The sequence below is a fragment of the Sinocyclocheilus rhinocerous genome, unplaced genomic scaffold (assembly GCF_001515625.1).
Source record: "Sinocyclocheilus rhinocerous isolate Xijiao unplaced genomic scaffold, SAMN03320098_v1.1 scaffold203, whole genome shotgun sequence".
NCBI classification, from domain to species: domain Eukaryota; kingdom Metazoa; phylum Chordata; class Actinopteri; order Cypriniformes; family Cyprinidae; genus Sinocyclocheilus; species Sinocyclocheilus rhinocerous.
This window is the reverse complement of record NW_015644353.1, coordinates 438,515-449,104: the sequence shown is the minus strand read 5'-3', so window position 1 is coordinate 449,104 and position 10,590 is coordinate 438,515. Positions and strand designations below refer to the sequence as shown.

At 34.7% G+C, this 10,590-nt stretch overlaps 1 protein-coding gene across 1 annotated transcript in view; it reads left to right on the top strand.

The window, feature by feature from the left end:
* LOC107758175 (methionine--tRNA ligase, cytoplasmic-like) overlaps nucleotides 1-10,590 on the top strand; it is a 28,579-nt gene that overhangs the window by 14,717 nt on the left and 3,272 nt on the right. The window contains exons 12-21 of the mRNA XM_016575849.1: nucleotides 421-591; nucleotides 1,543-1,638; nucleotides 3,261-3,378; nucleotides 4,219-4,317; nucleotides 4,549-4,564; nucleotides 5,912-6,085; nucleotides 7,381-7,489; nucleotides 8,865-9,056; nucleotides 9,220-9,291; nucleotides 9,984-10,010. Of these exons, the coding sequence (XP_016431335.1) occupies nucleotides 421-591; nucleotides 1,543-1,638; nucleotides 3,261-3,378; nucleotides 4,219-4,317; nucleotides 4,549-4,564; nucleotides 5,912-6,085; nucleotides 7,381-7,489; nucleotides 8,865-9,056; nucleotides 9,220-9,291; nucleotides 9,984-10,010 (1,074 nt within the window). The remainder of the gene's footprint in view (nucleotides 1-420; nucleotides 592-1,542; nucleotides 1,639-3,260; nucleotides 3,379-4,218; nucleotides 4,318-4,548; nucleotides 4,565-5,911; nucleotides 6,086-7,380; nucleotides 7,490-8,864; nucleotides 9,057-9,219; nucleotides 9,292-9,983; nucleotides 10,011-10,590) is intronic.

Below are 10,590 nucleotides of genomic sequence, written 5' to 3'. Positions count from 1 at the left end.
AGAGAGTGTGTGTGTGAGTGTGTGAGAGAGTGTGTGTGTGTGAGAGTGTGTGTGTGAGAGTGTGTGAGAGTGTGTGAGAGTGTGTGAGTGTGTGAGAGAGTGTGAGTGTGTGTGAGAGAGTCTGTGTGTCTGTGTGTGTGTGTGTGTAAATGTCCCCACAAGGATACTAAAACCTGAAATTTTTTACATTGTGGAGACCGACCTGTGGTCCCCACGAGGGAAAACAATTATTAAAAATAGTAAATTATGTTTATCTGAAAGTGTAAGAATGCAAACAGGTTTTCTGTAAGGGGTAGGTTTAGGGTTAGGGGATAGAAAATATCGTTTGGTCAGTATAAAAGTAATAGAAGTCTGTGGAAAGTCCCCACAATTCACAGAAACCTAACATGTGTGTGTGTGTGTGTGTGTGTGTGTGTGTAGCTGGAGGACGAGCTGGAGCAGTGGCTCGATAAATCGACAGGCTCCGGCGACTGGACGGCAAACGCGCGGCACATCACGCACTCATGGCTCCGCGACGGCCTTAAACCGCGCTGCATCACGCGTGACCTGCGGTGGGGAACACCTGTGCCACACGAGGAATACAAGGAGAAGGTACGAGCGCACAGTCATCAGATACAGTGCTGGCCAAAGTGATCAGAACACTAGTATCTTCAGCAGCTAAAAATGGTTTCAAGTCAGTTATTTCTATCTTTTGCTGTAGTGTGTCAGTAGGAAATATCAGTTTACATTTCCAAACATTCATTTTGCCATCAACTGTAATAATCCAGTGAGATTTTTGTCTGACAACAGCCAGTGCTCCACAGAGATCTGGGCCTGTATTCACAAAACATCTTAAGGATAAAAGTAGCTCACAACTCATAATTTAGGAGAAAATCTTAAAAGTAATGAGCGTGTCAGTCCTAAATTTAGGACTCCTTATTTCACAAAGCGTTTTAGCGCTAAAACTAGATCCTAAATCTGTGAAACAGATTGAGCAGTGAAGTGGACTCCTAAGCCACAAACTATCCTAAAATAGCTGTTGCAGGCAACCTGCCTCAGAATGTAAACATTTTACAAACATGCTGCATTTATTAGCACACACGTGTTTTCACATGCATCTTTTTTGGTTTTGGAGGCTATCTCAACTCCAAATTTTCCTTTGATTATATCCTTGTTTTCATTAACAATTTGGTTAAGAAGTAACATCTGTGCTTGTTTGCATGTCTTACTATCATGTATTAATGTAGCAATTAACACTTTTATTTTTTAACCTTTATTTGAATATGTGCGCTCTGCAATATTTCTATGAACAAATCTCTGACAGAGACTATCAGCCAATCACTGTGTGCATAGTTAATAAGCATGCTGACATCATCCATAGCAACGAGGTCAGCCCCGCCCCCTTAAATGTAAACTGATATTTCCTACTGACACACTACAGCAAAAAATAGAAATAACTGACTTAAAACCATTTTTTAGCTGCTGGAAATCTAATCACTGTATAGGATGTTATTTCACTAATATGTGTTGAAATCATTGGTCTGCATCCATCTGTCTGTGAAGGTGTTCTATGTGTGGTTCGACGCTCCTATTGGCTACCTCTCCATCACTGCAAACTACACCGACCAATGGGAGAAGTGGTGGAAGAATCCTCAGCAGGTGCTGGCCAATAACATTTCAGAATTTACCTCCTGAATTTGATGCAAATCTTATGTATATATATGTATATCGTATATCTTCAGACTTGTTTATGGTTGTTTGGGACAGGGTTATTATAATTAACTAAAACTGAAATTGAAACAAATTAAAACCCACTAAAAAAATTTTTTTAAATAATTTTTGTTACTTGAAATAAAATGTTAACTAAAATAAAATAATAAACAAAAATTTGTTAATTTCTTGTTTTAATTTAACTTGATGTTCTGAAATGACTAGAATTGAAAATGAAATAAAAATGAATAGAAACTATATAGATCAAAATGTGTAAAACAATATATAGAACAAAATTACTAAAACTTTAACTAAAATTAAAATTAAACAAAAATGTAAAATAAAAAACTATATTAGTATCTCAATGATACTAAAATGAAACCAACATGAAGTAAAACTGAAATAAATATTAATAAATCTATATAGATATATATACAAAACAATAACTGTTAACAATAAAAACAATAACAATAAAGTTAAACAATAAAATCAGTTAAAATGACAATAAAAATGACAAAAATACACAACAAAACTTCAAAATTAAAATGAAAAGAGAACAAATATGAAAATAAAAACTGATTCAAAATATTAATAAAAATATAGCAGTTTCTCAATGATACCAAAATATTACTAGCATCATGTTTATTTTAAGACTTGTTTTGAAGAACTTTAATTTTTCTGCGTATGTTTAAGATGATGTACACTGAAAAAAAGGCTTAGGATTTATTTTTTAATTCATTAACAATTTTCATTCAGAAATTGCTAGTAAATTTCACAAATAATTACAAAGAAGCAGCAAGTAACATTGAATTACATTTACATTTAGTCATTTAGCAGACGCTTTTATCCAAAGCGACTTACAAATGAGGACAATGGAAGCAATTAAAATCTAAATTAAATAATTAATTAAAAGAAAACAGGTAGAATAGAAAAAGAATAGAGCAAGCTAGTGTTAGAGGCCTTTTTTTTTCTTTTTGTTAATTGTATAATAAATAAAAAGAAAACAAATAGATAGAATACAAAAAGATTAGGGAAGCTAGTGTTAGTTTCTTTTTAAAGAAAACAAGCAGTTAGTAAATAAATAGAGTGCAAGTCTATAAGATGCAAGTTTTTTTTTTAAAGAATAGAATTAGAATAGAGAGTGCTAGAGTTAGAGGGTTAAATAAAGATGAAAGATGAAGATGGCTAAAAGATGAGTTAATTGAATTATATGTGAACTTTTTAAGTAGAAAGACTGAAATAGTGTTTTCTGGTAAAAACACCCTCCGATAACCATTGCTTTATTTTCTACTTCAAAATTAGTGCAGCTGCAGTCATATCAGCATTTTAAGAAGTAAAAGCTGATTTATGGTTAATTATAAAGCGGATAGTTCCGGTCCTTGATTCTGATTGGCTGAGCCGCGTTCGAAGCTGTTGTAAATGACTCTACAAAGTAACATACACCTTTGTTTATGTTTGTGTGTTGCTCGGCAACCACTTTGTTGCAACCACAACTGTTTCTGAGGAGCTTTTGTGTCTTTGTCAAACCCTGAATTCTTCGCTGTGATGTAATGCTCCTGTGTGTCCTGTAGGTGGAGCTCTATAACTTCATGGCGAAGGACAACGTTCCCTTCCACAGTGTAGTGTTCCCTTGTTCACTTCTCGGAGCTCAAGACAACTACACACTGGTGAATCACCTCATCGCTACCGGTGAGACCCGAACACAACACAGATCAGATCATTCACAGAACATGAAACCATACAGATGATTGCAGTCTAATTTTATCTAGTATGCATATACCACTGCATATTAAATATGTGACCCTGGAGCACAAAACCAGTCTTAAGAGTCAATTTTTCAAAATTGAGTTTTATACATCATCTGAAAGCTGAATAAATAAGCTTTCCATTGATGTATGGTTTGTTAGGATAGGACAATATTTGGCTGAGATACAACTATTTGAAAATCTGGAATCTGAGGGTGCAAAAAAATCTAAATATTGAGAAAATCATCTTTAAAGTTGTCCAAATGAAGTTCTTAGCAAAACATATTACTAATCAAAAATTAAGTTCTGATATATTTACGGTAGGAAATTTACAAAATATATTCATGGAACATGATCTTTACTTAATATCCTAATGATTTTTGGCATAAAATAAAAATGGATAATTTTGACTCATACAATGTATTGTTGGCTATTGCTACAAATATACCCCAGCGACTTAACACTGCTTTTGTGCTCCAGTGTAGAGGTCTACACAGAGGACCCGAGACCCGAGGACCCTTTTGTGCAAAACGTGATGAATTTTATTTTTCAGGATTCACAGATGAACAGAAAGTTCAAAAGAACAGCATTTATTTGACATAGAAATCTTTTGTAACATTATAAATGTCTTCACTGTCACTTTTGATCAATTTAATGTATCCTTAATGAATAAAAGTATCTTACTAACCCCAAACATCTGAACAGCAGAGTAAAAACATTCTAATATTTATATCTAATAATAATAATAATAATAATGTTTGTGTGTGTGTTTTCATGTGTCCAGAATACTTGAATTATGAGGACACGAAGTTCTCCAAGAGTCGAGGCGTCGGTGTGTTCGGTGACATGGCTAAAGACACCGGGATCCCGTCAGACGTCTGGCGCTTCTATCTCACACACACACACACACACTGAACTAAACCAAAGAATCACTGACATAAAAAACACAATTTTTCCTCAAGGTTATGATCTACAAAATTTGAGATCAGTTTTCTTTTCAGTTCAGCTTCAGTTCATTTTTAGCTGTAATGTGCATAAATAGATAAATACAGTTTTATCTTTTTAAATGAATACATGCAGGGACTGTTAACACTTATGCATCTTGATTGATCAGATTTCAATCAGTTTGCGTATTTTATTCACACTTGGCCACCAGCTATTCATTAAAAACACATGATGCAGGGTTCCTGTAGTTCACACAAACTCAAACTAAAATTAAAAACATGAAATAAGCATTTTTGTTACTTGAAATAAAATAAACTTTAACTGAAATAAACTAAAATATAAAAAGGCGGCATTTGTCATTTTCATGTAGTTTAACTTCAAGTTTGAAGTTTATTCATTTATAGGTGTGATGCACATTAATGAACATGATGTAAATGTGCCAGATTTTGCTGAAAGGCTTTTTTTTTTTTCAGTTTTTCTTCTGGAGACTCTTGACAGAGTGTTAAAAAGTCACCCTACAAAAGCAAACAAAGCATCAAAAAAACACACACAAGAAAAACACACACACAAAAACAAAACACAAAACTTGATGCAACTGAAATTGAAACCAAAATAGAAATGAATAAAAACTATACAGGCATACATAAAAAAAAAAATTTAAAAGAATAAAAATTACGTGACAAAATTATTAAAACTTTAAAGTTAAAACAAAAATGGAAAATATGAAAATAAAAACTGATTCAAAATATTAATAAAAACTATAATAGTATCAGTGATACTAAAATGACACTGACATTAAGTAAAAAAGTGCAAAATGTCTCACTTTCCATCAGTTTTATTTACTTTGGTTTTCTTTTTTTTATCATTGATGCTAATCTTCACATAATAAAATGCATTAATTAACTTAAACTAAAATATCTTCATAGGACTTGTTCTTGGGCAAAATGCACAAATGTGACCCTGGAGCACAAAACCGGTCAATTTTTCGAAATTGAGATGTATATATCATCTGAAATCTGAATAAATAAGCTTTCCATTGATGTGTGGTTTGTTAGGATAGAACAATATTTGGCCGAGATGCAACTATTTGAAAATCTGGAATCTGAGGGTGCAAAAAAAATCTAAATATTGAGAAAATCATCTTTAAAGTTGTTCAAATGAAGTTCTTAGCAATGCATATTACTAATCAAAAATTAAGTTTTGATATATTTACGGTAAGAAATTTACAAAATATCTTCATGGAACATGATCTTTACTTAATATCCTAATGATTTTTGGCATAAAAGAAAAATCTATAATTTTGACCCATACAATGTATTGTTGGCTATTGCTACAAATATACCCCAGCGACTTAACACTGCTTTTGTGCTCAAATAATCAAGCTTCTGCATGCAATATAAATTAAATTAAACTATCGAGCATCTGTTTACAAATACTAAACATTCTTCTTCTGTTTAAATCTGGTTTGCTTTTTGTTTGTGTTATAGTGCACATTATAACTGCACTCTTAGTTTTCTTGAACTGATCTGAAGCACGTTTAGTTCTCATCAGAGCTGCTGCTGGTCTCTCCTCAGGGCCGGGATGTTCGTCAGTAAGTTCTTCGACGGCTGCGTTCCTGAGATGCTCCTGAATGAAGATGACAAGCGGCTCATCGCTGAGGTCCACTGGGAGCTCAAGCAGTACATCCAGCTGCTGGATAAAGTCAGGTCAGTTACCCACAATTCTGCAGAAACACGCAGAGATCCACAGATGCAGGTCTCACACAGTCATGTCAGTATCAGGGAATATTAAAGCTGATTTCCAGCCTGTAATGACATTTGTCTGGCTTTGCTCAGCTCTATAATATTTCAGCAGGCAGTAATTCCTCCATAAATCAGAGTTACCAGGAAATATCAGGTCATTGGTGGTTCACAAACTCAGAATAGCACAGAAAATCAGTGTATAAAATGATGCTTAAAAATCCTTAAACCGAGACACTACAGTATAAGCAGTGTTTTCTCTCTCTGGTCAGTTTAGAGATTTGGGGCTATTTTGGAGCTATCACTTTTCAGCAGGTGTTTTTTCCTTCAGAATAGTGGAAAGAAAACTTCTAAAAGTCTGTTAAATTAAAAAAACAAAAAATTGAATATAAAAAAAAGAAATTTATAAAACAATTACATAAAAAATTCCTTATGCTCATATATATATATATATATACACACACACACACACACACATAAATATACTTTTTCTTTTTTCTTTTAAAATATATTATTTTCGATTCATATTTTTATGTATTTTATACAAATATAAATTTAAAAATATTAAACATTTATACAAATTTATTAACAAAGTAACAACATTAATTGACTCTTTTTTTCTCAATTTCAGCAGCACTTACACAAAACTTAACCGTTTTATTCCTATCTATATTCTGAATGCCTATTTATATATCAATCGCATTATTTTTTTATATTTTATACCTAAAGACATCATGAAAATGTATTTGTTTTATGTCTGTTGACAGTGTTTTCTGATTAATGGAGTGATAAAAAGAGAAATCCAAAATCCCCTCTGGAAAAAAACCTTTAATATGTCAACAAAATCACAAATTACGTTTTGTGACTTCTTGCATGATTCATTATTCAGATTTCCGTTCTGGAAATGTATGCAAATTAGTGCACATTCACTTAGATTGTGCCTCATTTGCATATTTAAACATAACATTTCAGAAAACTTGTCATTCAAAAAATGTTTGCATTTGTTATTAAGTATGGTGATATTTAATAGTTCATTTTTGACCCTTTTCACCTGTGTTGCCTTACCACAAACAACTGGAAGTGTCTCAGAAATTCATTGTTAAACAAAAACAGTGAGAACCTTGATTATGAAATTACTGGAAGAAGCGTTTATTTCTGATGAGAATCTCTTCAAGCATGTTTCTGTCTTAATAATGCACGTGTAAAGACGTAAGAGCGTCTCATCATGTTTTGTTTTTTTTATTTCTGGGCTGTTTGTTCAGGATCCGTGATGCTCTGAAGTGCATCCTGAATATCTCTCGTCACGGGAATCAGTACATCCAGGTTAACGAGCCCTGGAAGAAGATCAAAGGAGGAGACGGTGACAGGCAAGTCGTGTAACACGTGATCACGCCATTTATAAAATCTAAATTAAACATTATTTCTAAACAGAGGAAAAAAACATTATTGGAGATTATGAGCACAAAGTAATTCTCACTCTCTTATTTTGAATTTGTATTGTATGGAAGCTTGTTTCCACCACTGAATAACAAATAAAAATTATAATTGCAATATTTTTTGTTTTTAATCTGTTGTGACTTTTTTTCCCCTGAAACCCCCCCCCTCACAATTGCATTTTACAAAGTCATAATAGGGAGATAAAAAGTTGCAATTACCTTTCTTTTTTTTGTCTCGTGTTGGAAACGGGCTTCCACAGTTTTGAGCTCCTGCCGTGTGTTTGCGTGATGTTAGCGTGTGTTTGCGTGATGTTAACGTGTGTTTGTGTGATGTTAGCGTGTGTTTGCGTGATGTTAGCGTGTGTTTGTGTGATGTTAGCGTGTGTTTGCGTGATGTTAGCGTGCGTTTGTGTGATGTTAGCGCGCGTTTGCGTGATGTTAGCGTGCGTTTGCGTGATGTTAGCGTGTTTGCGTGATGTTAGTGTGCTTTTGTGATGTTAGCGTGCGTTTGCGTGATGTTAGCGTGTTTGCGTGATGTTAGTGTGCGTTTGTGATGTTAGCGCGTGTTTGCGTGATGTTAGCGTGCGTTTGTGTGATGTTAGCGTGCGTTTGTGTGATAGTGTCTGCTCGTGTGCGTTTGTGTGATGTTAGCGTGTGTTTGCGTGATGGTGATGTTAGCGTGTGTTTGTGTGTTAGGGTATGCTCGTGTGCGTTTGTGTGATGTTAGCGTGTGTTTGCGTGATGTTAGCGTGTGTTTGCGTGATGTTAGTGCATGTTTGCATGATGTTAGCGTGTTTGCGTGATGTTAGTGTGCGTTTGTGATGTTAGCGTGCGTTTGTGTGATGTTAACGTGCGTTTGCGTGATGTTAGTGTGTGTTTGCGTGATGTTAGCGTGTGTTTGCGTGATGTTAGCGTGTGTTTGTGATGTTAGCGTGTGTTTGTGATGTTAGCGTGTTTGTGTGATGTTAGCGTGTTTGTGTGATGTTGGCGTGTGTTTGTGTGATGTTGGGACGTGTGTTCGCGTGATGTTAGCGTGTGTTTATGTTAGCGTGTGTTAGCGTGATGTTAGCGTGTGTTTGCCTGATGTTCGCGTGATGTTAGCGTGTGTTCGCGTGATGTTAGTGTGTGTTTGTGATGTTAGCGTGTGTTTGCCTGATGTTAGCGTGTGTTTGCGTGATGTTAGCGTGTGTTTGCGTGATGCTAGCGTGTGTTTGCGTGATGTTAGCGTGTGTTTGCGTGAAGTTAGCGTGTGTTTGTGTGATGTTAGTGTGTGTTTGTGTGATGTTAGCATGTGTTTGTGCCGCAGGCAGCGGGCCGGGACAGTGACAGGCGTGTCGGTGAACGTGGCGTGTCTCCTGTCGGTCGTGCTGGAGCCGTACATGCCGTCTGTCAGTCGCACCATCCGCCAGCAGCTGCAGGCTCCGCCCACCTGCGTCAGCGCAATGCTGCAGAACACGGGAACCTTCATCTGCACTCTGCCCGCCGGACACTGCATCGGCACGGTACTAGCTCCATTAACTTAATACTAACATTTAATATTACTGGTTTAATATTAGGTGTCGTAAGGTGTGAGAAAAGTACAGCATTATTAAAAAGGAATATTAACAACCTGAACTTTTTGTTTGTTTTATTTTAATTATTAAATGTTTTTGACCTCTCCTGCAGGTCAGTCCTTTGTTCCAAAAGCTGGAGAACGAACAGATCGAGGTTCTGAGGAAGAGATTTGGAGGACAACAGGTTTGTAAAAGACATTCATCCATTATTAATCAGGGTTTTCAGGCAGAAACTGCTAAATTGTGTTTTCCAAGCCAAGACATGCTTATGCAAATTAACAAAGTCGTGAAAATTATTTTAAAAGTAAAAAAAAAAAAAATCAATGATAATAATAAAGTAATAAAATTATAATATTATTAAATATTTATATACATTTTTATACAAGTAACAACATATACACACATACATATTTATTTATAAATATGTTGTTTTATCATCTAGAAACTGCTCTTTGTGGGTCTGATCTTTATAGAATTATTTCTAAAAATGCTTTCAGTTTCTGAGAATTATTCTGAATGCTTCTTTTTAAAATGCAATCATTTATGTATTAGCCGTTTCATTTTTCTGCTTTGTTTCCCCTGGTACAACCTTGTATTTTATTCATACAATCAATAAACACAAGGACGAAAATGTGTATATAACATTACTTTATCAGTTCGAAATAGCTCTTTGTGAGCTTTATCTTTATAAAATGATTTGTAAAAAATACTCGTGCATGACTGAAGAAGTTACGGAAACTCACTGGACGAAAGATATAAGAAAGAGCCATTATATCAGCAAGAGCTAATGGATCTGATGAAGATCAGCTTCAGGTTTCATGTTTTTTCTCTTGCGCTTGTTTGTCTGATTGTGTGATTTAATCTGCTCTTTCTCAGCCAGAAGAGGAGAGCGCTAAAGTGAAGGTAGACATGCGTGTGACGCTCTGTGTGCTCGCGGCTTTGTGTCTCCGTTTTCACTAGAACTGACTGTGAAATCGATTCAGTGATGATGTCTATATTCAAAGAGCGGCAGCTCTGGATCAAAGCCCTCCGCTGTCAGTCACTCGCGCACAATCAGCAAAAAACATCTGAAAGACAACAAACTGCATTTTAGATTGGTTTTAATGTGTATTTAAGAGCGACGGTTTCACAGAGCTGCTCAATGCCTGCGTGTGCTAACATATTAATCGCATGTGTGCGTTTGTGTGATCGCTCTCTATTAAATTAGATTACCAAATGTGTATTTTTATCAATAATGAAATTATTTCATATAATTATTAAATTGCATTTTTAAAGATTAAAAAATAAATGCATGTATTTTTTGTTAGCAATTAAAATATCTAATGTAATTGGGTCAAAGACGAAAAAGGGTTTAAGCGTAAAAACAATAAGTGTAATACTGCTTTAAATTGTTGTTGTTTTTCCCACAAAAAAAAAAGTAAAACATTTTAGGTTTAATTTAATTGCAATTTTGTTTTTGTTTTTCCGAGCAAAAAATAAATAT